Source organism: Telopea speciosissima, chromosome 6, assembly GCF_018873765.1.
Source record: "Telopea speciosissima isolate NSW1024214 ecotype Mountain lineage chromosome 6, Tspe_v1, whole genome shotgun sequence".
NCBI lineage: Eukaryota > Viridiplantae > Streptophyta > Magnoliopsida > Proteales > Proteaceae > Telopea > Telopea speciosissima.
Genome location: NC_057921.1, coordinates 52,047,191 through 52,075,002, shown reverse-complemented (window position 1 = coordinate 52,075,002; position 27,812 = coordinate 52,047,191). Strand labels below are relative to the sequence as shown.

Genomic DNA, 27,812 nt, shown 5'->3' with positions numbered 1-27,812 from the left:
CCTCAAAACTCTTTCTATATATATTGTTAAGGATTTTCTGATAACCCTGTGTCTACAACCCAAGGTAAGGAAATAAGCACATCTCCATCTCATGTTATATAAGTTTTCTCTTCAGAACATAAGATTTTCATTTCTTCTGTAAATAAATCTAATTTAAAGTAACTATATCCAGAGAGGTATTCAATGTAATTGAGAAAGTGAAAGGAAGGATAAGAAATGCAACTTAAAACGTGTACATACAATGGGTATATAGAACCCCTCTTCTCAACATATATATATTCGGACCTTCGACATCCGTATTGTTGATGGAAGACTTCTTTCACCTGGGATATTCACAACGACTTTACAATTTTTCTCTTTTTTTCTTTTTTGTTTTTTCCGATTTCTTGTTTTTCTGTTGCAGGCTTCATCTCTGAATTGAAGCTTCCAAGGGGGATCAAGTAGTTTCATCAAAGACCATCACCTAAACAAGCAGAAAATTGAAAGATAATTCAGAATGAAGCACATTACGTAAATGGAGAAATCAAAGGAAGCATTTCTTGTTCTCCTTCTTTCCTTCTATTCTATTAAGGGAAGAAGGCTGTTTGATGGGTTGGTTCAGATGATGCATAGTTCACTTTCCCTCTAACCTTTTCCGAGACTAGCTCACTAGCAACTGTTGCTAACATTTCAAGTTGAACCACACCAAACTTCAAGATACATTGCTCATTTGCAGGGTTACTAGCTGTTTCATTCAGATCACACATGCAGAATCTCCATTCAGTAAAACTATAAATTCAAAGTGAGATCTCTTACAGACGAGAAACCCTACAACAATGGTCAAAGTACAAACTCTATGGAGCTTTACTTATTCACTGCCACATGGCCAGGTGTCTTCCCATTGGGAATTCAACCAATGCTGAGAAAAACTAATGTGGTTCCGAGCCCCCCACCTCCCCCCCCCCAACACACCCAAAGAAAAAAGAGAGAATTTATGATTCTACACATCCATACTTGTTTGCATTGTCTTTGTGGACATCAACCACAAAAAATTGTTGTCCCAGGTCCTCTTAGGAGTATATCTCCATATCGCGGATATATAAGTAGACCATGAATAATATGCGCAGTTGTACACCTTACTCTTCCATCTATTGGGTAGCCAAGTCTACCGCTACTGGGCTCAAAGGTGAATGAATACTAGATGAGGGTGCTTATTTAGTGTGGCAAGTGATTACAAGTTAAAAACTATACACAAAATACTTTAAACCACAAACATGTACAGAAAGCGTCTCTCACATGAGTTCCACCAACCACATACTTGCTTAAGAAAAGCAGCTACAAACTTTTAGATTCACATGAGCAAAGAAACACCTAAAAGCTTACATTCCTCCAATAAACAATCCAATACTTTCACCTATTTCAACATTTAGGCATATCCTTACAGTCAATACTTCGGGTTTTCTACCTGTTGGTGGCTGTCAGTAATAAACTGGATTGAGACACTGACAGGCCAGTAAAAGATCTGTTAGAAGAGATTTTCCACCCACTTATCAACAACCATATAACCATTCTGTCTCAACTCTCAAACCCATCTTACCAGCTCATAAGAATGTTCTTGCACAAAAATAGTAAACATCTTGTAAGAACACTTTCTAATAAAATCTTATAGATGCTTGGATGAGAAAAAGCCTCTATAATCCCCTTCCAATGCACTGTCGAAAAGGAAATCAATTTTAGTCCAAACCAAAGAACTACTCACAGAAGCAACCACAACTTTAATCCAAACCCATATCATGTCCATACAACTTGGGACAGGGTTAACCAAAACTAACTGGGCCACCACTACTCTTAGGTTGTCTGAGTATAGCACTTCACATATGGCTTTAACTAGAGATCACCAATTGACCCATGTTTGGGTAGCCCAACCATGAATACACACACAGATCACAAAAAAAAATGAATATACATACTGATGCAAATGTGGACCCTGATTAGGGGTCGCTATGGGGCCACAAGAATGAATAAGATCCAATTATAAGGATGGATGGGCAGTTTCATATATTCAGAAACAATGTAGCACCCTTTTTTTAAAGGAATCCGTAACGGGGATATATCTGAAATTAAAATTCTAAGATGATGGACTATTCTGGAAGTTTAAGGAAGAATGGGAATAAACTAAACTAGACTTTACAAACAGAGAGAGGGTGGACCTTGGCGCAACGTTAAGCTCACTCCATTGCAACCACAGGAAACAGCCTTTTCACAAAGCAGGGGTAAGGCTGTGTACATCATGACCCTCCCCAGACCCCGCAGTGGCAGGAGCCTCGTGCACTGGGTATACCATTTTAAAGTTAAACAGAGGGGTTCTGTGTAATTAATGAGAATATGGGTTAGTAGGACAACCAGCAACTAGCGGTAGGGCAAGACTCTATTGATCGAGAGATCTCACTCAAAAGACCAAAGTTTAACCTGAAATTTCAGGCAACTAATCTCAGTCCATAGCCCTTTTGAATGCAAGTAATAACCAGCCACGATGGGATCAATCAGCAGAATAAAAAGAACCCTGAAATTATTCCTGGCAGTAAATTCAAGCCCAGCTTTGTTTGCAGGTAGGTTTCTCACAACAAAGGACTTAAGGAACAAGGACCTAGGGTTTGAGTCGCCCTAAGATGGTGAAATAACACATGAAATTTCAGGTAAACCAGTTTGGCTTGATAGTTCGGTAAGTCTTTCTTCACAGCCAAGGAATATAACCCAGTAGAGATAAACCAGAAAATAAAGCAAGAGATTTCAGCAATGAAAGACAAAAAGTGCTGGACAGAGAAACAGAACAAGAAGAAAGGAAGTGAGAGGGAATTAGTGAGGTGTGGTATGGATAGATTGTACCTGAAATGAGAGAGAGATATCAGAGGGGAGGAAACAGAATTGCACACCCACAGCTCTTGGCAACCAACGACATAATCCCCTATTTGAATCAATCTAATTCTATCCCATCTTGGGTTATAATCTTATATAAAAGAGAAAGAACTGGGAAAAAAAACTCCCAAACAAACTCTAAAACTGAAAATATATTTTATACTCAAACTCCAACTTTAACACTGAAGTTGAGTTTGAATCAGACTCTACACTCTCTCCTACAACTAAAAAAATTACATAAACAACCCCAAATTAATCCAGCAGTAACTGCATCAGCTCCACCGCTCTTAAAAGAACAAGACTCCATCAAATTAGATTGTAAACCCAAGATACCCTTATAGTGATGGTAGCACATATGTCGGGGAAGACAGTCGAACTACAACTCCATGAGTGGGGAGGAGAGAGTAACCCATAGCTGGAGGAAAGAACTGTTGTCTTCGAAGCATTACTGTCAACACATGAGACAACATCAGAAACGCTCACTCACTTTGATTCACTCATTCACCTTGATGGTGTCCCATGCACCATCATAGAGTATATCAACCTTTTGTTGCCAAGGTCGCTCTAATAGAATGTCACAATGCGCTAGGGGGATGACTAGGCGAGACACACCTTGTAGTGAATAGCCCAAACTGTAGATTAACATGTGCACTTCTCTAATATTAGGCCCAAAATCTCTCACACACTTTTTTTTTGGTGATAAGATGCTTTTGCAGGAAGTTAAGTGTTTGAACTAAGTCTCCAGAGATAAGGCTGGCTTCCAATCTCGTGTGTCAACAACTGTATGAACTGCTGTTGAATGCTTATAATGCTGTAAAATACCCTTCCGTCAAAAAAGGGAAGTGCTCTCGATTAGTCCATTGGAGAAGGAAGTTAGGCAAGCTGAATTGACATCAACCTTGTCAACATGGTCATCATCAAGGTCATTAGCTAGATCAGGAGGACAAACTTTATAAACCTCCAGTCATCCTTGTCATCCATACATTCCACAAACGTCTCAACCTCGTTCAGAGGACAGGTCTTGTTGGGACACTTATTGCCAAGCTGACCTTTCTCACCACAACCGCGTCACACAATATTCATAAGCCACTTGTTACCCTTGGCAGCCTATGGCTTCTTTCCGTTAACCTTACGGGGCTTAACTTTCTTTTCCCTAACCCTGGTTGTGGATCTGTAGGTTGAAGAATTCTTAAGCATATCCTTCAAATAGATGTACTTTTCTTCAACAATCCTGACATATGCAACTCCCACATCTACTATTCTGGAGTCCTTGTTAGCGAGATATAACCGAATCTCTGTGTTCAGCCCACTAATGTACCTCAATACCCGTTGTTGGTCTGTATTCTGGAGTCTGGATCTGGAGGACAATTTGTGGAATTCCCTGGTGTAGGTATCCACACTTTTATCACCTTGGTGGTAGTTGACTATCTTGTGGAAGAGCATTTTCTCAAAATTAGAAGGAACAAATTTTGTTCAATATTTACTTCATTGGCTCACAATTTGTGACGGGTCCTAGTCACCTGAAAAGCCTTGACCGTAGCACATCATCCCACCACAAACATACATAACCAACGAACTTGGCGAGGATAAGCTCACATTTTTGTCATCTGAAAAGGACTTGTAAGCAAAAATCATCTCGTCTTTAGTCAACCAGTCAAGAAAATCCTCGAGCTCCTTTTTGCCGGTGAACTTTGGAACCTCAACCTTAATGCCATAGTCCCTGTTGGAAAATTACTGCATGACATCCTGATCTGTGGCACCAATCACACCTTGCGGCTGGGTTAGTTTCTAATTTTCGGCTGCCTGGTTCTAACCTGGTTATCTCTGCAACTAAGGAGACCCTGCTGCTGCAACTTAAAGGAGCCATTTCTCAACAACTGCTCGTCGGAATCAAGCCAGATTTTGAGGGTTATGCTTACACCATAACAGCTACCTTTGATCCTAATTTGGTCCTCTTTCGCTGGCTGGTTTGGTCTATATTCACTAAGCTTGTATTTTCATATTCTAGTTTTTAATTCTGAGAACCTATGTTATCTCAGCCTATCCTCATAGTCTGGACCTAAAATTTTCAGGGGTTATTCACCCTATGGAGATCTAATCTCGATATGAATATAAGTTCCATCTGAGTTTTCTAGCTGCTATTTTTGGTTGAGTCAATTTTCTGATTGTTATTGTCCATTACAGACTGGCGGCAGTGCTGATTAGACTGCTGGTTGTTGACCTATTGTGTTTGGGATATAAGGCCATATTGTGGGCTATTGTAACTAGTACCTATATTGGTGTTATTTGTGATCCTCACAGGGGTTGGATAGTTCCAATCTAGCCTTACATTACATAGCTTCTACCAATTAAGCTAACATGCTTCATTATCTTAAATTCGGGCAAAGGGGACCAAGTTGTTAGAATTGCGCAACCCATAAACGATCAAGTTCTCAATTTGGAAAAAATTGTCCTTGTCCGGTTGTCCCAACCATGGAAGAAAAACTTGACCAAAACTTGTTGAAGTCCCCGAGTTAACTTGGTTTCGCAGGTTTCCAAGACGAGTTGAAGGGGGATTTTATAAAATCCTTGGATTTGACAGGGTTTCGCTGGTTTCGACCATATTTCGGTGGTTTTGACACATATGCCCATCGAAACTAAGGGAAACTTGGCTCGAAACTAGGACAAACAGGTATTTATGCCAGAAACTAGGCCAAACACTTAGTTATGTCTAATATCAGTTAAGTAAATGTTTTTGTATTTGTATTAAATGTTTTTGTATTTGTATTTCATTTACTTTAGATATTATTCATAAATAAGCAAATACCCCCTATTTGAATCCAATAAAAATAGTTAAAAAATAAAATTCCAAAAGGAAAAAAAGTCAACCCCCTAGTTCAAGAACAAAAACTGGATTTTTAACGGTAGGTGCAATTTTCAACTTTCTAATGTTAGGATTTTTCTCAAATCTAAAAATTCCATAAATCTTAATATGGTAAAACATTGTTAAAAACCAAAAGTGCAGTAAAATATTCATTTGTTTTGATGTCCAAAAAAATATTTTCATTCAGAGCAATTTTGACAACATTCGCACACACCAAATTAAGTTTGACCGGTACATAACTCCTTCAATATAAATCAGATTTAAGCAATCTTGGACTTGTTCGAAAGCTATCAAAACAAATCTTTCTAACAAATCCAAGATTGCTTAAATCTCATTTACATTGAAGGAGTTATGTTCTGGTCAAACCTTATTCGATACCATGTCCAAGAACAATATACAGTATTAAACTTGGATCAAAACCACAAGTAATATTTTTAGTGTTCTCTATGTGAAACTGATGCATGGATTGGGTTTAAAAATGTCAAAAATAGTCAGCACAACAAGAATCAGGCAAAAAAACAACTTCTGGGCCTCGAAGCCAAGGTTCGAGTTAGCCTGGAGAAAGTCCCAGGTTTCAATCGAGATATGGTCGAAACCGAGACGAACTCGGTTTTTGGCTGGTTGAAACCCGAGTTTTAGAACCTTTGTCCCAACACAAATATCAAAAAATATATTCCTTGTCTGTACCTGATTTTTTAACCAGGTAGGCCAGAATTGGCCAGGCCAGGTTGATCAGCCAAAATTTAGCCAATCCTTGATACACCCCAGTGGAACTGACCACAAGAACAAACCACACCCCCCCCCCCCAAAAAAAAATAATATATATATATGTATATATTTCCAGAATAGGGTAACCAGAATGATGTGAAATTCAGCATAAGAATTTGAAATCAGAAATCATTGTCAAATATATTTTATATTCACAAAATCATTCTTAGATTGGATGATCCAAAAAGGGATCAAACAGACAGTCCATAAATAGTTGTTTGCATTGGGTATCATAACTCTTGATAGATTAGAGATTCTCATTTTGTAATTAGGTCATTTACTTTCAATAAATTTGATTATTAAACTAACTGGAAAAAATAAAAATTGGGAGTGTTTAATGTCAAACCACAGAGTTACCTCTATAATGCTGTTCTGCCCAGAGAAAAAATATGTCCACCATTATATAAACTTCTAACCCTGTAACTATATATTATTCAAAAAGTAATGTACGTGGTTAATCCAAATATTTCTATTTCCAGAATTACAGATAGTGATCCATTGATCTCCAAATTTCGATCAGATTTTACCTGCACATGCACTTAGCAATCTATTACTTCAAAAGGATTTGGATTTCTCGGAGCTTGGCTTTGTCAGGAGCACACAAACTTGAGCTAAGATGTATTACCATGACTCACATCACATGCTCTCAATTATACAGTTCTGATCCCACTTAGGCTGTGTTTCAAACTGTTTTGTGACATTCTTCTGTTTTTGGTTTCTAAAGAAACAGATTTTAGTGGTTTAGTAAATGAGATAAAGAATAGAATAGAAATACAATAATTACAATAAAACATTTTATGCATGGGCAAATTTGTAAAAGAAGCATCCTACTGCAGTAATCAGGAACCCAGCATGGCATAACATTGCATGAAGATAGCCGTGATCTGACGTCATATGCTTACTAAAAGAGGAAACAAAGAGAAAAGAGAAAACATATACAAAGAAGCAATCAAAAATTTTCCATTTTCCCAGTTTTTTTTTTTTTTAAAAGCTCTTTGTTTATTCATTTCCCATACAACTAATATTAAAAAACCAAAGGCAGAAATGGGCAGAAAAGTGCTCTTCATGAGCAGTGCCAAACATATACTTAGTCATGGTATAGAATCACAATACCAGAGTTCAAGTGAGTTGCATCACACTTGAACCAATACTATGATTAAGAAGTCTTCCAGATTTTCTTGCCATATGAAACTGTGAATTCAGGAAATGGTACTAGCTGCAAAGGAAGGACAATTAGAGCTCAATCCCAGTTTGCTTGCTGATGGCAGACTACTCTACTTGGAAGCGGGGGACTCCGACGTTGTGGAAAGGAAGATTTTGAAAGGAAGGGGACCATTTGATTCAGAGGCTCAGAGCTAACACAAATTGATCCGGACATACTCACATGAAACACCCTGCAGTTGAACTGAAATAACTAATACTTTGATACTGGTAAAACCTAGTTTCATTTGGACAAGTGGCTTTATCATGATTTGAACATTGCATAAAGCTGTGCTTAGAAAAATGTGCCTCGTACTAAAAACCAGCTAGCTTACCAATCAATTAAGGATCATTTTGCAGATTAAAAACTATCAGCAGACATGAAGATGAATCACATTACCTTTCCACAGACTGGACAGCTGTCACTTCTCTCCATCCATTCATATATACAACCAAGGTGGAAATGGTGAGAGCATTTTGTCACTATCTTGGGGTTTTCTGGAGTATATTCTGAAAATAAAATAGCAACCAAGAATCAACAGAATTTAACAGTATTATTTTCATGAACTGTTCTTGTCCATAAGAAATTAAGAGTACAAAAGATAAAGATGAAAACGCTTTCTAGTATTACAAATTGTTGATACCCACAACAGCATCGAAATTTCTAAAGTTTATACCAAATGATCTACAATATTTATGGACAAACTGTATAAAATAGCATCTTCATCCCCAACTAAAGCACAGAAATTAAGCATGATCAAAATAACCACATCAAAAAAATAAGGGTTAAATTCAAAACAATACCCTCTAGACATGTAGGGCAGAAATCTTCCTCTTCTGCAGAGGAATAAACATACCCAACTCCACCCATCATTTTTGCCAGCGATTGCTTCAGTGAGGACTCAGAACGACGTTCTTTTGATCCCCCGTCACAATCTGATTCATTCCATTTGTCTCCTGCACTTAAAGATTCTTGATCTGCATCTGTGTCACTTGCTCTAAGTGGCTCAGATTCCTCATGGGAATGGCTTGAGCCCTTTTCACGTCTTGAGACCAGCCCATCACGCTGTGAACGGAAACGTCTGGGATCAGCATCACAAGGCAGAGGCCTTGGAGGAGAACGGTACATGTCAGACAGAGAACTGTCAATTGAAGATGTTGAAGTCAAAGAAGTAGCCCCCTGAATCGATGAAGGGATGGCATGCACCTCCCCTCTTCCGAATAATGATGTGTACTGTGAAAAGTTGGAGAATAAGAAGTAAAACTTCTCTCTATGAAATTCAACTATCAAAGCCATGCAATACAAATAAACTTAAAATAAATAACAAACATTGTCACAATTAATACATTTCACAACTACAAACTCAAATTACTTAATGCTTGGCTACCTAAACCACAACTGCAATGCTTTAATCAGAGCTCCAGATAATCCTAGATTGCAAAATATGATGAAGAAGGTAAATTCTGAGAGGTTCTTCAGATTCCAATACCAAGATACTGGTTTCTTCAAGCAAGAACTAAATTGTTTTTCTGTAGCATTCCTACCTCCCTCACCATAACGAATCCCCTCCCAATCCTCCCTCCCAAAACACAAAAAAGGATCCACTGTGTTTTACAGACAGCATAGTTGGTAGCAGCACAAAAACATGATACCAGGCTTCTCTAGCACACGAGGCCCAGGTTCCATCATAATTTCAATTGAAGCTTCAGATTTAGCAGGTCTAGTTTTCACCTATTTGGTAAATAATGACTTCTCTTGCAACCCCCCCCCCCCCCCGGCCCCCAAAAAAAAAAACAAAACACAAAAAACAAAAAACAAAAAACAAAAACAAAAACAAAAGAAAAAAGAAAGATCATATACCAACCCCAACCAATAAAAGACAATGATGGGGGGTGGGGGAGGAAGAAAGGGAGGAGGTATTTCATACGTCCTTGTTTTACAGCTAACTTTAATAACAACTTTAGAAATTCAAAAGTTGACTAGCTCCACATCTACATCAACTTGAGAGTCGCCCCTGATCAAGTATCCAAGTTTCTGCATTCTGCAAAGCCAGAACTTTTTTGGGGAAGGGGGGGGGGGGGAAGAGAAGGACATTAAGAAAATTTTTCCATTACCACCCAATTTCTCACTCTTCTTTCCCTTTTTCGAAAATTCTTATCCAATGATTAAAACCAGTACCACTTCTTCTTCCAGCATTCCTCCCTCTCCATCTCACATCAGGCTCCAATTGATCACGTGGGCTTTCTACATTGGATCAGTTTAACCAAAACGAAGACTAGTAATGCCTCTAATCTCCAACATCTATAACACTATTTAGAACTTCTCCATTCCCATGACAAATAAAGTTAAGGATGAGTGGCAGCAGAAGCTCCAAATTCCTCAGGTAGCATTAACTATTACGGAAGACCTCCAAGAGGTTACCATGCAGAATCATGGGAGAAAAGATGAAAATAAATGGAAATGTACAAGATTGACAGTGCAATCAGATGATAAAAATCTGAGTTCATTATATGGGGGTTGGAATACTAAGAATGTAACACACACACACAAAGAATTACTAGTAAAGTGAAAGAATGAAATAGTAGATGTGCTGCAGTTAGATAATTGCCCAAAATGAGTTCAGAAGTCAAAAGAAGAAAGATAAATAGAACGATAAATAAATAGAGAACTAAAGTCCCAAACATACCGCATTTAAGAAGTTCTGAACAAAGCATCTGAGACATATACAGTTTCTGTAAACTGAACTGCTAGGATTTACATATTCTTCGAAATCCTCAACTTGCAAACAGCAACAAACAGAACCCATAATTCAGCTTCAATTTCTTCTCAAACCTGAAGCTCTTAAGGTGTTTCTCCAATCTCATCCACAAGAATCCAATAGATTGGCCAAAAAACAATGAAAGTTAATGTAAAATAAGAAAGGACTCTTGGGTCGAATATATAATGGCTTCTCCACAATTCAGTACCCTCTCTCTTCTAAGCCCACCAGAATCACTAGGAGATCAGTAACAACTCTTTGCACCAAACAGGAAGAAGAAGTCAATATTTTTCTTCACCTGTCAAGTAGGACAAACCCCAGGAAGACTGAATATCAGGAAGTGAAAATTTGACCCTCCCCAAACCAAATGGAACGATAATTCAGCTAGAAATAAGCTAACTTAACCATATAAACCCATTTAAAAACTTCAGACATACCACAGTTAAAACAAGAAAAAAAAAAATCACCATCACTTGTTAAACAATCTATGCAAAAAGAGGAAACAACGACTGTAATTTGCAAGGTCCTTCTACAAGCATATACGTATATAAATTTTGAGAATAGAACTTTTTGCAATGCGAATCGCAATTTAGATATGTAAATGTCAAACGGAAATTCCAAAAATTTCTGCAAAAGTTTACCTTTTTTTCTCAGAAATCCAAAATCAAGAGCTACAAAAACAATTCAACAGGAATAATCTACCGAACAGCATATTTGGCCCCTCATCAATAAAACATGCAGGCAAAACAAAACCCAGCAAGACCTGCTCGATCGGACCAAAATTCAGAACCCAAGACACAAACACCCTTATCCAACAAGATAAAGAAGACCCGTTAAAGATTTCCGGGTTTAATGATCATCAGAATCTTCAACTACAAAAAGAGTTTAGATAAAAACATAGAATGAAAAAGAGAAAAGCTCGCTAGAAACTTGACACCAAAAGTACTCTCGGTCTGGGTTCGAGAGTTCTGACTCTTCTTGACGTTGGATTTTTAGCGGAGAAAAGCTCAGAAAGCGCGGAATTAAATCGACCCAGGTTGGGTAGAAGAGAAATTTAGAAATAAATACAGAGTTCGTGTTCTTACGAGCAATTCGATTCCTTCGAAAATTACGATACTGATTAACCAGTTTGGAACTTTGGATTTAAAAAATTTTGCTACCTTGTCCAGAGCCTACCAAATACATCAATGCGACCATACTATCTTAATTAAGACTGAAAAACTTTAAAATCCCTTTTTCAAGAAAGCTTTCCTCCACCGGTGAAGTAGGGCTCGCCCCACTCATGTAAGGTCATTGTTATTAGGGTTAATTCCAAATGCCCCCTTTAAAATGACCAACGTACGGTTGCCTCTTTGAACATTCACTAATGCAATTTGCCCCCTGTTTTCTAAGTACCAATATAGTCCCTTCCGTTAGTCAGAGGCGTTATGTTTTAACGTCTGATATTTTTTGTACATGATTAGACCATTCTGCCCTTGATAGAGTGGAATGACAAAAATACCCTTAAAAAAAAACAAAAAAAACCCTGCAACCCATCTTGAGTTGCTGGTATCCTTCAACCTCTTCGATTTCTTCCAATCTTCCGTTTCTTCTTCTTCCCTGTGTTCTCTCGCTGCTTCTCCCATCTTCCTTTTCTTCTTTCTTTAGTTGTTTCCAAGCTCTGGAAATGAGACGAGAAATTTTAATGGCGATGGATTTTTTCAGAGATCGATATGTGTGAGTGGCATTGCTATGCAACCGCCATTGAATAGATGAACAAAAATAGAAGAAACATATGGAGGGATTAACATTTAAGAGAGCGAACTTCGATTTTTGAAATGGAAATCAAGAATTTGAAGATTCGCTGATTCTGTTTTCCACTATTTTGAAGGAAAGATTGAGTCAAGGGTGAGTAATCTAGGAATAGAAAAATTATTGGAGACACTTCCCGAGATTAAGACCATAAAAGTCAGAGAGAGAGAGAAAGAGATTCAGAAATCTAATATCTACAAGAAAAAGAAGCCAAATAGAAAGAACCTTTACCGGCATAAAAATTACAATTCTTATCCAAATCTAAACGATTTGACATGAAAATTCTTTTCCGAGAGAGAGAGAGGATTCCTGATTTTGAGATCAGGTCGTTGTATTTTAGATCTGAGGGGAGTCAATTCTAGGGTATCTAGGGTTTTTGAGACCGGATCATTAGGTTTTTCAGATTGAGGGGAACCGATTCTAGTGTTTCTAGGATTTTTTAGACTGAATCACTTGAGTTTTCAGATCTGAGAGGAGTCGATTCTAGGGATTTTGTGGCAGGATTGTTGGGTTTACATATCCGAGGGAAGCCGATTCTGGGGTTTTTGGGATCGGATTGTTGGGTTTCAGATCTGAGGGGAGTCGTCTCTGGGTATGTGATGGTGGGGATGTTACATGGTTGCAAGTGAGTTGCAGGTTCAAAAACTCATCTTCCCCAAACCCATAAACGAATTGGGGAAGATGAGTTGCAGGTTTTTTTTAATTTTTTTAGGTAAGGTTATTTTGGTCATTTTACCCTATTAAGGGGGTAGAATGGTCCATAAATTTTCAAAAACTAAGATCCGTTATAACATAACGTCTCTGACTAATTGGAGGGACTATATTGGTACTTAGTTTGGAAAGAGGGCACGTTGCATTAGTAAAAGTTCAGGGGGGCAATCGTACGTTTGGCCATTTTCAGGGGACATTTGGAATTAACCCTTGTTATTATTCTCCCAGTTGGATTTTGGGCTCGATTGATGTGGATTGATTTATTGGGCCAACATTGAACTGGATCCACTAATTATGAGATTAACTAACCCAGTCGTGGGTTAAAGATTACAATTATATATAGTAGCCCTAGGTCTCTGTCATCTCCCAATTTAATTAATCGTAACTTTGATTTGCTCACAAAGGTATAGAGGAAAATAATTATTAGAGAAGATGCGAGAAGTTTTAGGGCACAGTGGAAACGATGATAGATCTTTAGAGATCTACTGTTTCTAAAGCTTGGAACGAAAGGATAAGGTATGAATGGTATTCCATCTTCTATTGTTACTATGTTATTGTATTCTAGTCAAATAAAGCAAAGAGATCATAATTATGTAAATGATTATTAAACCCAACACCCCCTTCTATTACAAAGTCTATAGTATCCTTCCCACCTTTCTAGACATCCAAACCCATAGGTAAGGGATTCTCCATTTATCATGGGTGAAAGGCAATTGTCCCCCAATTCGGCTCTCCATGGTGGGAGTTGGAGGATCTAACCCAACCAAAACAGGGGTGTTTTGGTCATTTCATAGGTGGGCCCCCCTTGTGAAATGACTAAACCCCCCTATTTTGATTGGGTTGGATCCTCCAGCTCCCGCCACAGCTGGAGGAAAGCCAGGTCCATTGTCTCCCTAGTTTCTTATCTGTTTGCATTTCTTAGAAAGGAAAATGTTCTCTCAACGACTAACATTTATCTCTCTCATGGGCTTTTTTCAGGTCAATAAAGACCATCTGGAAATCCTTCTTGCTATCTCTATATATTTTCATGAGCCTCCTCAATAAGTAGATAGATTCAGTCATGGATGTACCTAACATAAAGCTAAATTGGTTCACCAAGATATTAGTTTCTCTTCTCAAAAGGGCTTCAATAATCTTCTCCCAAAGTTTCATGGTGTGACTCATTAACTAAATGCTTCTATAGGTATTACAACTTTGGATATCATCGTTATTTTTGTTGATCACGAGACTATAACGCTTCTCCTCCATTCATCTGTCATCTTCCTTTCATTCATAATCATGTTAAACAGATTGATCAACGAAAATACCCACAACTTCGTAATCCTAACCATTATAGTGATTTAGCTTTTTAATAGCGAAATGGACCAAACTAATTATAAGGAACTGATTAGATACTAATTGTGGGGTAAACACATGTAGGTGTTTGGATCGTTTACTTTTTTTTGATAATATGTTTGGGTCTTTTACTCACTATTCACTATGTTGCACCTTTGGGCTTTTTGGAACTTGGGTGGATTCCAGGGTTCTCAAGGCATCAAGTACAGCCCAAGCCAACCAGGCCTCAAGTTACCTGTTTTTTCAGCCCAAGCCCAAGAAGGCCTAAACAATCAACAATCGAGTTCAACCTCTTGTTTTTTCAAGGGCTCGGTGGGTTTGGTTAAACCTGCCCAACCGCACTACTGACCGGCCATCAAAGAGTCTTTAGTCACATGTACTTATTTACAATTAATTGGTTTCATAGAAGTGCTTAAGTAGTTGAGTGACATAATGATAAAGTTGTGATCCAACCCTCCAACCTACTAGGTATTTGGTTTTTTTTTTTTTTATGAAAAAAAAAAAAAAAACTATTACATGAGTACGTGACCCTAGGATCCAGATCCTCTACTGCCGACCTACTCGGCAGGACCGTGCTGCCCAGACACGGTGAGAAGTGCAATGACCGCCTTACTCCCACTCGGACAAGACACTTGAACAGGGGTAAGGCGGTCAATGCACACCTCACCGTGTCTAGGCAGCACAGTCCTGTCGGGCAGCTTGGCAGTAGAGGATCCAAATTGGTGACCCTACCCACCGTGGGCATTAGACTTATTTATGCCTTTTGTAAACTACAATCAACCTCTTGAGTGAGTCTTGATCAATCCATCCTCTTTTGTTGTTTTTTAAGTGGGTGGGTACCAACAATGTTTATATCTCTATCCGAGTGGCATTATTATTTGTTTTTTGCTATTGTCATTAATGTCTTGTAATGGAAGTATTTTAAAAAAAGGGAGAGGGTTTCCTAAAGTACAGTGTAAGAAAGAATTTGCATGTTACACTAATGAGGGATTGGAAAATGATATCATCCATTTGGGGTTCTCATGGAGTCCATATAGTCAAAATAAAAGAGATAGTGTTGGTATGAGCTCCATTGTTTATTATATGAGAAGAATATAAAAGAATTTGTGCAAGGACAATCATTTTCCTTTTAAAAATGTACTTGTCTCTAGATGATTGCAATTATGAGAGGGAGAGGCTTCTTTCTAAGGGACCCATATATGTGTTTGGGCTTGGGCTTTAATACCTCACCCTTTGTCCTAGGTTCAACTCAAAGTCTATGTCAGACTTTGCAAATTTAATTACTCACCATGTCTTATCTCAACGGCAGAATTTTGTAGTGGTTGAAAACGATATAGATCTATCCATATTTTATTAATGGGAAAAAAAACTTTGTTCAGGAGTACGTGTGGCCTGTGCCAGCATTTCCATGAGTCTATCTCTCTCCTTCCCATATGAAAAGACTGCTCTGCCCCCTTGTTTTGAGGAGAAAAGAGAAAGAGACACACACATGGGAGTGCTGACGTAGGCCACACTCTCCAACAGAAAAAGGCTTCTCTTTATTTAATATATACATTTTCTTTTTTTATAAAAAATAAAAAAATAAAAAAATAAAAACTCAAAGGAACAATACCCACCAATGATGAATCTTATTGGGATTTGGGTAAGTCATCTATGATAGGTATCAAGTGGGAATTGGTATCCCCTCCAATTCGCTGCCTTCTCCAATTCCTCCAATTCCTCACATAAGGGCAAAAATGACCACCTTACCCTTTGTCCGAAAACACTGTCCAAGGTGGGGTCCTCTCCCCCTATTAAAGGAATTGAAAGAATTGAAAGAATTGAAAGTGCCTTCGATTTGGAGGTAATAATTAGGGAAATTTACACATACCACCCTTGAGGTTTGATGAAATGATATTTTTACCCCCTAGTTTTGAAAAATTCTGCATACCCCCCTGAGGTTTGCAAATGATAACAAATAAACCCATTCCGTTAGTTTATGACTAACAGTGTTAAAAACATGGCATGAAATGACAAAATTACCCTTGCAAAGAAAAAAAAAAACCTGCAATTCATCTTCCCCAAATCGATTGGGGAAGATGAGTTGCAGGTATGGAACACCATGGAACGGATCCTGACTCACTCTCCTTCCTTTCCCTCTATTCTATTCACAGATCTTTCTCAGTGAAGTTCCTTCGCTGCCTCTCTCTCGCTCTCTCTCTCTCTCGCGCGCGACTCTAGGGGTGGAGCCTGGACAGAAGAGTTTCTGAGCTTTGACAACAGAGTTGTCTCCCTCACCATGGCGGCTAAGAATAAACTAAAATCCAGAGAGGTTTCAGCAATGATAAATCAGGCTCCATCAAAAAAAAAAAAAAAAAAAAAGCAATGATAAATCAAGGTTTCATTCCAGACCAATCTCTCTGTTTCTCTCCTTTTAAGGATAGTTTCTAGGGTTTCTCCTTGTTCTTCTCCCTCCAACCCTTCTCCAGAAGAGGGTTTCCAAGATCTTGGCTGAAGCTCCATTTCACAACCTCAATGGTGAGAGTGTAGGTGATGTGAAGCTTACCATCAGCTCCAAAGATGACTTTAACATTTCTATGAACGTCCATCACCATGTGCTCGCCGGTCGAAGCCGTTTCTTTGCGGAGAAGCTTGGGCAGGATGGGGACGTCTCTCATTCAGTGGAGATCTTCGATTACGACATTCATAGCCGATTCAGATGTAATAGCTGAAATCTTAGATTTTCAGATTAGCTTTTATAAAAAGAAATAGGGTTTTGGTCGTGTTTGCTACAATCGATGGAGATGGGAAGAAGAATGGAAAGAAATGGTGTGGAACGGTTTCGGCTATTGGCAAATTGAAGATGGTGTTAGGTTTTTGGGACTTCGGTCATTAGAAAAGAAAGGATGGAGAAGAAGAAGGAAGAGGAAGACGGTGCCCTCTCTGGTTCTTCCCCTGGTTCAGGGACTGTCGCCATTGTGTTTCAGGCCATCGTGTGTTTCTGCGTGATATAGCCTTGGTGCCATGATTTCTCGAAAGAACATTGATAATCTCAAATATCTGAAAGATATGTGCACTATATCCTTGCATATATTTGTGGATATGCTAGGCATTATTTCATTTCTTTCACCTCTTATTCTACATAAGTAGTCTGTGTACAGAAAAAAAAAAACCTGCAACTTTCCTGCAACTCATCTCGTGGAAGAAAAATGGACCCCAAATTATCCTCTCTCCTCCTTTCTCTCTCTCTCTCTCCCAAGCAGCTATGCCGCAGTATTACATTTCTTGTTTTCAACTTCCACACTCAATTCTAAAGGAAGGAAGATGAGTTTCAAGATACCTGCAACTCATCTTCCCCAAATCGTTTGGGGAAGATGAGTTGCTGGTTTTTTTTTTTTTTAATGTTTTCTTATAAGGGCAATTTTGTCAGTTCACTTTATATTTTTAACACTGTTAGTCATGAATTGACGGAATGGGCTTATTTGTTACCATTTGCAAACCTCAGGGGGTACGTAGAATTTTTCAAAACGGGGAGGGTAAAAATATCCTTTCGTCAAACCTCAGGGGTGGTATGTGTAAATTTTCCTAATAATAATTCATCAAGTGGTATTCCAAAAGCTCAATCCTAACCTAAGTAAAACTCTTCAGTTTAGCCTTGTGTTATGTTCATAGCTCTCATCGATTTCTAATGATGGAAAAAATCAGTTCATATAAAAATAAATAAATAAATACATAAAAAATCTCTTTGAGGGCCCTCAGGTCGGATTGTTCTAGGTGTACATTGAACTGGGTCAGGTACTCGTTTTGTAAATCTGAAAGGTGGTTGAAGTCAAATGTAAATCTTTTTTTTTTTCCTTGGGCAGAAGAAGATGAATTTTATAAACCAAAAGCTTCCTGGGAGAATGAATCTGTATTTCTAGTATAGAATTCTGGCTAGATAGTAATGTTTGAGGAATGATTCGCTGGAGAGGCCACATAGCAAGGCAAATTCTACTGTGCAACTTGACATCTGTCATGTGGCCAATCAGATTGAAGCTCATATTTATTTGTTTATCTTACAAATTTTAGTTCAAATGGAATTTGTCACATATTAAAATAAGAGTTTTCATCTCTCTCACTATTCCTAGTGAGGTATAACGCTTCATTATTTGTCACATGGCAGTACCCATGAGTTAGTCCAAGTGACAAGCAACTAGGCAAGCATCGCATTGATACAATATTTACTTAAAACGAGTAGAAGAAGTAATTAAAATTACAAAAGATATCATTTTGTATTTTACATTCGTATCTATTTGATAGTATTTTGATAATTGTACTAAAGCTTTGAATCAAAGTTTGAGCAACTTTCTTTACTTTGGACTGTATTTTGGCCATTGAGATGTATGTGGGGTCCTCTACCACATGGACTAACCCATTCACTACCACGTGCCAAATAAGGAACATCATACTTTACTACGCATGGTGACATCTAAAAAGGACCCTTAAAATAAAGTCTTGAAATATGCAAAAAAATGGTTGAAAGTAAATAATTGCCAAAAATGCAAGGAATATCAATACTTGAGGATGTCTATGATTGATTTTTGCTCTAAATTCTAATATCTGGTTAATTCAGGCCACATTATATCTATCCATAATCCAATAACCAAAATCACTATATCACTCTTCCATACAATACAATTAGATGGATCACATTGAAATGTCCCACTTATGTGGACCATGAAAAAGCCATTTTGCCCACCCTCTCCCTTTTTTTTAAAGGGATCTAACTTGCCACATATTGGAAAAATTGTCAATACCACCTAATTTTTGTCACAGAAATTGATGATTGATGAAAGAGGTAAAATCTATGGAATAGGAACATTTTGGTGGCATATGGAAGAGGAAGAATCTATGGAATTGGAAAATGAACAGTCCCAAACATAATTAGCCTTTTAGAAAACAATTTTGAAAGCAATATTAAATGGCATATGGATGATTTCATTTGAGTTAAAATCTAACCCATGATTAAAGGATCAAATAGACAATATGTTCATTGAATTTAGTTGCTAGTAGTGAAACTTATAGCAGAGGGGGTTAATACATAATCCCTTTCTTAGTTTCACCATCTTTCTTATTTACTTGTGATTCCAATACTTGCTATCATTAGCCCATGTGTTATGTGTCCATTGGTTTGAGAAAATTTCTTCAAGTGTTTTCTTTCCCGTCACTATGTCTAGTGAAGTATGATTGGGTTAGTTCATATGATGAACATCAGGCAAGCATCTCATTGTTACAATTTCAGCTTAAAATAAGTAGAGGTAGTAGTTAAATTTACAAAAGAAGCCATTTTGTATTATAGTCATCTCCATTTGATGGCATTTTGTAATTTTACTAAAACTTTGAATTAGAGTTTAAACAACTTTCCTTGCTTACTTTCAACTAAATTTTGGCCATTGAGATGTACGTGAGGTTCTCTATCACATGGGCTAACTCAAATTCTACGAGGTGACATAGTGAAACGTTATACTTCCACTAGACATACTAATGCCTAGAATAAGGACTGTTTTTTCAATGCCAAATTAGCAGCATCCCCTCCCTCCCCCCCTCCCTCAAAATTTAGTATAATCTTTTAACCACAATAAAATACAGTACATTCATCTGATGATTGGTCACCGTTTTTTAAATAAAACCAAGAATGTTAAAGGGAGTGACTTCACAGTATAAAGTTAACAAATCACATCTTCTTAAGGAAGTGCCTCTTAGCATTGTGGTGGTTGTCAGTGCAGTAGAGCTTTGGCCTAAGTCCAAGTAGAGGTCGCATGTTCGACTCTTCCCTCCTCAAATGTATAACATCCTGCTGTCACCCCCTCACCCTCCACCTCCTGGCCACCCTTCTAACTAGTGGAAAAGTTATGACAAAATACAAAATGAGTTGGTACTCTATCTCCCTAGTTTAAGTCTCGAGGTGCTCGATTAGTTTCTCTAATGGAGTTGGAAATTTTCTTTTCTTTATTGAATGTTATCTCTCGATTATGAAAACCATCCATTGATGTCTACTTTGGTTCACAATTAACACTGTTGTTCTTCAGAGAGTACGAGAGAAAGCGAGAGACAAGGGGGGCATGAGGTTTATCATCAATTTCAATATGGGACAAGGGGGGGTTGCTTCATTCGTCAAAGATGGTAATGGTGTGAAAACGATGACACAATAGAACAGAGAGAAAGAGAGAGAGTCTCCATTGATCTGTCAATTAAATTCCAATTCACATTGTAATCTTTGCATTCCGTAACCAAAAAGGACCATAATTTTAATTTTTTTGGTAACAAAAAAGGACCATAATGGATGCATGGTTTGGTACTATTGTAACATACTATTTCAGAACTTTTTTTTTTTTTTTTTTTTTTTGATAGAAATACAATTTCAGAACTCAAAAACGAAAGACTACAATCTCAAGTCTTGACTTTTAAACAATAGGGGCTGTGGAATTAATTTTGGCCCCTCAGGCCGGTCACCGTCTAGTAAGAGAATCTTGAAGAAAAACAGAAGAATTAATTATGTGTGTACTTGTATTGTGTTATATTACTGTAGTGTGTAATGTAGATAGTGCATTTCGAATCCGGATCAGCTACCTACATGGGCATGGGTGGGGATAGATCTGACCCTTCTATAGGAACTGGGTCCCACACCCCATGGAGGGTTCAGATCTGTCTCACCCATCCCATGTGGATAGCAGATCTGAACTCGGAGGTTTCCCCACACTCTCTCTCTCTCTCATTTGTCAAAGAAAAAGGGTCATGGATGTGGATGCATGGAGCACAAGACAACAACCCATCATTAAAAATTGCAAACCCAATAACTTGGACAGTACTGGTGCCGACGTCTGTGATCAAAATTTTTGTTTTTTTCTCATTTTTCAGGACCAACAGTTGTCTACACATAGCCCATGTCTGTTGGATAAAATTTTCCATCAAACCTTTTTCCTGTTGCCCATAATTGTAGGCGTTGAAATGGAATTCCGTTCTCATTAAAATGTGTATTTTGAAAAGGGGGCATTCTCTATGGGGTGCGGGGTCACATGCGCACAACAGTCAATGACTGTGTGTGCTGGCATCTCACGGGTAGGATTTCTATCTTTCATGGGAATGGGGTGTTCATTTTGCCCTTACTGTGTCTGGGTGGTCCCCCCACAGAGAACATTTTATCTTTTAAAAAATACTAAGACCTAAGAGATATTTATGAATCCATGAGGAAAGAGGATTATTCCATTTGGCACATGTGATTACAAGCAATAGGAAAATTCTTGCTGCCTGGTTGGCAAGAAAATTTTTTCCATGTCTGTACAATATGAGGCTTTCTTTCTCGTAGGTTGCCCAAACATCAGCCTCCTCGTAAAACCTACTGTTACAACCAATAAAAGGGTGAGAATTAATGAGCATCCATTAGTGGAATACCCACCCACCATTGATAACGACCTTTGATCAAGCACTATATTAATAATGTTCTCCACGAAGCAGGAGTAAAACTGCATACATTATGGACCCTCTAATGTAGAGAAGGTTTCAGAAGAATTCTTGGATCGACTGGACAGGTAGAAGACCACCCGATTCGATCGAAGATATTAATTTTTCAACTCAACTTCTGAGGATCATAACTTTTCGTTAGGATGGAGTTACAAGAGGCATAATACATTTTTGGAAAAGGCATCCAGTGCTCTATTAATAAACTTTTCAAAGCCAAATTCGCACATATTAGAGATCTATGTAGCTTACGAGGTTTTGTGCGCGATTTCAAAATTTTAGTTTTCTATATTAGTTCATTTCCTATTCTGTTTAGGTTTTCTTTTCCTTTGTAATCCAACCTCTTGTTTTTTTTTTAATGAAATAAATTATCTTTAAGTTTATAATCTAATTGCTATTTTGCTCTTTTTCTTCATTGGAATTAAGGTTTCCATTACCATGTGGATTCGAGGGTCATGAGCACTAGAATGAGATCTAACCCCCATACTTCCTACTGTGTCACTCTCCCTAAACCCCTCAATGGTGAGAATTCCGTACACTAAGTACGCTAATCACTATTGTTCCTTGAAAACTCTTTCAGAGCAGCTAAGAAGACCCAAGAAGGTTCCTTGTGAGAAAAACTGAAACTCTTTAGTGAAAAGCCTATTTATGAACCCAATAGTCTCTTTAAAATCCACTTTCTAAGAATGTTGAAATCCTTGTTAATTTCAAGGACAGGGTCAACAACAACACTGATGAGGACTGAGAAGACTTCAGGATCTGAACAGCAAAGCAGATAGAGATTTGAGAATAGAGAATTTAAAGCAATGAAAGAAACACCTATCCGTCTAATTATAATCTCAAAAATCAAAATCAATGCGAACAGAGAGAGCAGGACAGTTCATGGTTGGGGCTTTTGGCCCTCATTTTCCATAAAAATGCATTTTGACAGATTCCAGATTTCCAGTAGATATGGAATTTCTTTTGAGAATATTATTAAGTTAATAAGCTCTAGTCATCACTCACGTCTTCTTGCCAGTTGCCAGGCAGACATAAATCCCATGGCTTTCTTTATCTTATTCTTAAAAAACAAAACCTCACATCATTCATGTACGTGCATTTTGGATAACCACCACTAATTAATTAAATAATTTTGATTAGTAAGTTCTACCATACATAAATATTACCCGTGTCGATGTACGAAGCATTTTTGGTCGGCACCGATGCTTAATCAAATAAATAAATCTGTTGCAGTTTAGGATGTAATCATAGTTGGAAAACAAGGTTTTTTGACTTAGATTCGTTTTTCAGAAAATTTGATGTCTTAGAAAATATCAATGAATTCATTGCTAAACTAAATTTCCTGTTTATGACTATTCATCAAGGGAAAACAGAAATGAAATCCTCTTCCTCACCCCTTGTCTATCCATTTTTTTTCATTCATGAGGGCCAATGTGATTGATTAAATAAACATGTATTCTTCTTGTAGTACAGGTTTTATAGAGGTCCATTTTGTACATTGTTCCTAGCAATAAATTGATAATAAAATCACAAGTAAAACAAATCTGTTACAAGTAACTAGAGAGCACTATACAGGATTATGACTGAACCCATGCATGATATTTCTTAACAATCAACAATTACCTTAATTACTCCAACCCCAAAATGCAAATCATTCAAAATCACTTCATTGGTTCTCCTTGAAACTCGAATAATCTAATGTGGAAGGGAAAAAAGAAGAATGGCATGGAAGCTAAAGCTACTGAGTGAGTGAGTGAGTGAGAGAGAGAGAGAGAGAGAGCCAAACCTTTATGGTCGCTAGAATTTTGCGGAGGGAGGGGAATCTTCATGTATGTGAAGTGATTTTTCACTTCACTTACATTGTCTACATGACATGTGTAAAATTATTGTGGGACCCACATTCCCATGAAAAATGTCATGTAAACAGTTTATGTAAAGTGATTAAATCATTTCATGTACGTGAAGATTCCTTAGACTTTGCGCCATCAAGAAGTTGCAAAGAGACTTATGGTTTCATTTTCTCTCAACAAATTAGCGAATAGGGGGACTCAAGGGGTTTTAATCTTTTCATTCAACTCAATTGGAACAATTTAATGAATTTTTATTAAATGATTAGACTTGCCGATTTTAATGCGATTTGGATGAATATCTCATTTGACTTAGACAAGTTGTGACCAATTCTTTCTAGTCAATTTTTACTATGAACGAGTTTACATGACTCTTGATCAGGTTTTCGAAAACTTTGACTTGACTCAGACGACTCACACTAATCAAAACCTAATCTTAACTCAAATCACATAATATACATTCATTTTCAGTTTAATTAACAATATAAAAAAGGTTGTTATGGTGAAAAGGTTATAGGTAACAGTGGTTTAGACTCAAATTGAGCAATTGGGTTGGGGGGGTGGGGGGAGGAGGTTACTTAATGATCAAATCCCTCTTGCATGCCATTTAGCCAATTAATTCACAACCTTAAAAAAATAGAAATAAAAATATAAAAATGGAGGTGGGTTAGGTGAGAGGCTCAGCTAAAAGAACTTCAATCCGCCATTGATGAAGAATTGTAGATAAATCTAGAAAATAAATATTAAAGGTGACCCATGCTTGTGACACATAGCATTCCAAAAGATTCTCTTTTCCCCCTCCACTGGTTACATTTTCTTTCTTCTATAAATAAATTTGAAATCAAGAGAGAGAGAGAGAGAGGGAGAGAGAGAGAGAAAAGAGAGATTGGAATGCTGTGATTGAGAAACTAGTCTAAACAGAGTTGGCCTACTAAATATTCATGGCAAGCACGTTTAAGGGAGACCCACAATCCTGAAAACAAAAGTAAAACACAAAGAAAATTAATAAACGACAAAAGAAGAAGAAGAAGAAAGAGAAAAACTGTGATAACGACCTTCTCATCACCTTCTTCTTCCAATCTTTATAAGCTTTGTCTCACCCCCTCCCTATCCTTTCACCACCATCAGTTGAGATGGGTCGAACAGCAACAAAATTGGCGAGTTTCTGCTTCCATCGTCTCACAACTCACATTCGAATTCGATCTTCGCCGCCTTATTATCAATCAAGAACCATCTCTAACTCCATTAAAGCTAATCTGAATCCTGTATTTTCAAGCAATGAGGAGAAGAAAACCTTGGTTGCTGATGCTGTTATAAAGAAGGCTTTACCAGGTAGAAAGATCATGATAGTAGTTGATTCAAGTTTTGAAGCTGAAGTTGCTGTTCAATGGGCTCTCTCTCATACTGTTCAGAGCCAAGACACTATAGTTCTTCTTCATGTAACCAGCAAAGCTTCTAAGCTAGGTAAGTAGTTAAAGCCTTCCATTAAAGAATCAATTAGGATAAATGGGTTGTAGATGGATTGATAATTAAGAGTTCCTTCTTTGGATTACAGGGGATTCTAAGGCATTAAATTCAGGGGTTTATGAACTTCTTTTCTCTATGAAGAATTTGTGTCACATGAAAAGACCTGAGGTAATTAGTCTTTAATATTGTTCTTATTTCTCCCTTTTCTTTCTCCACTTAAAGCATTCAAGGAACCTAGCAGTTAAGCCAAGTTTAATTTCTGTGTTCTTTGATGCACATTAAGCTTTATTATTAAAATGCAAATGGGGTTTAATTAAGTTTTGTTTCTCTTAGGTCTTCAATTAATTAATGTCAACAACACGTCGCAGCTCACCCATTTTATAAAAAAAATAATTAATTTCAAAGGTTTCTGATGCTTAATTATAGGTGCAAGTTGAGGTTGCATTGGTGGAAGGGAAGGAGAAAGGATCGACTATAGTAGAAGAGGCAAAGAAACATGGGGTTTCACTATTGGTTCTAGGGCAGAGAAAGCGATCGATGACATGGCGGCTTCTGATGATGTGGGGAGGTCACAAGGTTGGAGGAGGTGGGGTTGTGGAGTATTGCATCCACAACTCTCATTGTATGGCAATAGCTGTGAGGAGGAAAAGTAGAAAGCTTGGAGGTTATTTGATTACCACTAAGCGTCATAAAGATTTCTGGCTCTTGGCTTAATCAACAATTAATATTGATGATAATTGTAACTATGAAGAAGCTGTGATCTTAGTGTGATGATCTGGTGTTGTAATTAATGTTTGTAATTAAAAAGTATAATTGAGAACATGGGAAAAAGATGTGAATTGAATTAAAAAGTGAAAGTGGTGGTGGTTGCTATGATCATGCCTTAGGACTGGAGGGACAGTGGGTCTCTGACCCTTTCTTTTAAGGGTGGGTTTTAATGGTTGGGCCTTGTTCTCTGTAACTACATTAACCTTTGCCTACTTGAGCTGTTAATTTGTCATGAGAGTCTCCGGCATTGAGCACCTGGGCCGGGCTGTGTTGCCTTATGGTGCCACCTGATACTTATGGCTTTAGGAGTTTAGGGTAACCATTAATCAAGTGGCTCCACCAAAAGCATGGAGCAAGAGGAAAAGAGAAAAAGATGTTAATTGCATTCCATATGGTTCAATTAGTGTAGAATGGGGTAGGTGGGTCATATAATATTGATACCAAATAATCATGTAATAGAAAAAGGGAGAGGGTCCTTTGAGCAAGCGGCATAGAGGAGTGCACCAACAGGAGTGCACCAACGAAGAGTGATAAAACAGTACCGAACATGGGAGAGCAGCAAGGTCATTCTATATTAGGAGGAGAGAGAGAGAGTGAGAGAAACACAAAGCTGCTAGTGTACCTGCCCTAGCGGCTCAAAGAACCTTTTCCTATAAAAAAATTATCACTTCAAAATGCAACAAGATAATTTTGTTATTATACAACTCAATTCAACCTTATTCCAATTAAATGGGGTCAGCGTTACAACCATAATTTAGTTGGCCCATTTAATCCTACTATGTGATAGAATGATGTTTAATTCTCATTGTAGGATCGAAGGGGCAACATCATAGGATTGGTCACGAGGCAAATTATCGAATACCCTATTATGTAGTGTCCATGCATCTTGTATTTTTCAGTCATTTATGTATTGGCATGCACCGCCTATAATCCTAGGATAGACCTACAATTTAAAAGTTTATTGGGAGAAAGTTTTTTGTCTTGGAGTGTGGCCTATGTCAGTACTCCCATGAGTCTATCTCTCTCCTCACCATATGAAAAGACACCTCTACCCCCTCTTCCCAAGTTTATTTTACCACTTGACCTACTTCAATTGGATTGAAACTTGACATGCGGGTAGGGGGATGTCCACAAAAGTTAGGCCCATTTAACATGCCATGTGGCAGATTTTTGAGCCAAGAATCACCAAAAAATAAATTCTCTACTCTTTTATCTTTTCCTGATTCTTGGTATTGTTCAATTTTTCAGGATTAGTATTTCCAGGAAGGTCTGCAACATCATCAAACCTTGTCTCAGGTGGGCAATTCTGACTTTCTTTATTCTGCCTCTATATCTAGGATGTTTGGTATTATGCAAATCTTATCCTTTTTTCAAAACCATTTCCTTTCTTATTCATTCAACTACTAAACTTGGGCTTGTTGAATCTGATAAAAAGAAAAAACCGAGGAAGAGTTTTCTGTTTGGGAGTGTTGCTCCTGTGCCGGCGCGGGGTCAATGGTAGTGTGTGCAGAAGGCTGAGGCCTGTAAACGGATCGGATTCGGCTCGGATGTAATCGGATTCTGATGGATTCGGATGCGGATCAAATTCGGATTTTCGACCATCCGTTTACACCTCTGCCTTGTGTAACCCGAACCTTCCTCCCCCTAGTGGATACAATTCACTCTCAATCCATAGTTTAGATCATGGTTCTCTTCTCCTCATATTGTAGAACCTGTTGAATCTTCAAAAACTCTCAAGATCATTATTTTCTTAATTTTTTATAATTAAGTATTCGGATTCCGATTTTTATCGGAGTATTCGGATTTTTTTCCGGATATCTCTAATCGAGTACGGATGCCCCTAAACGGATACGGATGGGGATCGAATTCGGATTTTTTGTTATCCATTTACAGCCCTGGGCCCCCAGAAGCATCAACAAGGATGAGATTTTT

General features: G+C 37.8%; 2 protein-coding genes and 1 long non-coding RNA gene across 3 annotated transcripts; 2 read left to right on the top strand and 1 right to left on the bottom strand.

The window, feature by feature from the left end:
* Positions 1-10,907, bottom strand: LOC122664703 (E3 ubiquitin-protein ligase At3g02290-like). Its single transcript, XM_043860650.1, has 4 exons — positions 10,414-10,907; positions 8,531-8,960; positions 8,127-8,236; positions 1-463 (listed from the first exon to the last, which is right to left on the bottom strand). Exons 1-4 carry the CDS (start codon positions 10,531-10,533, stop codon positions 437-439), a joined length of 687 nt encoding a protein of 228 aa, XP_043716585.1. The 5' UTR covers positions 10,534-10,907; the 3' UTR covers positions 1-436.
* LOC122664704 lies at positions 1,137-27,812 on the top strand. Its single transcript, XR_006333371.1, has 5 exons — positions 1,137-1,435; positions 12,778-12,781; positions 19,786-19,793; positions 21,715-21,723; positions 27,801-27,812. It is a non-coding gene; the product is annotated as an uncharacterized LOC122664704 (long non-coding RNA).
* LOC122664702 (universal stress protein PHOS32-like) lies at positions 24,718-25,975 on the top strand. The gene is made up of 3 exons (XM_043860649.1): positions 24,718-25,109; positions 25,201-25,280; positions 25,539-25,975. Exons 1-3 carry the CDS (start codon positions 24,779-24,781, stop codon positions 25,824-25,826), a joined length of 699 nt encoding a protein of 232 aa, XP_043716584.1. The 5' UTR covers positions 24,718-24,778; the 3' UTR covers positions 25,827-25,975.

Bases quoted from the DNA above. Each gene is read 5' to 3' on its own strand.
- LOC122664703 (XM_043860650.1), bottom strand. From the start codon at position 10,533: ATGGGTTCTGTTTGTTGCTGTTTGCAAGTTGAGGATTTCGAAGAATAT. The intron at 8,961-10,413 runs GTATGTTTGGGA...AACTTTTCACAG, and splicing joins TTCAGAACTTCTTAAATGCG to TACACATCATTATTCGGAAG. The intron at 8,237-8,530 runs GTATTGTTTTGA...TTTTATTTTCAG, and splicing joins CTGCCCTACATGTCTAGAGG to AATATACTCCAGAAAACCCC.
- LOC122664702 (XM_043860649.1), top strand. From the start codon at position 24,779: ATGGGTCGAACAGCAACAAAATTGGCGAGTTTCTGCTTCCATCGTCTC. The intron at 25,110-25,200 runs GTAAGTAGTTAA...TTTGGATTACAG, and splicing joins CAGCAAAGCTTCTAAGCTAG to GGGATTCTAAGGCATTAAAT. The intron at 25,281-25,538 runs GTAATTAGTCTT...GCTTAATTATAG, and splicing joins GTCACATGAAAAGACCTGAG to GTGCAAGTTGAGGTTGCATT.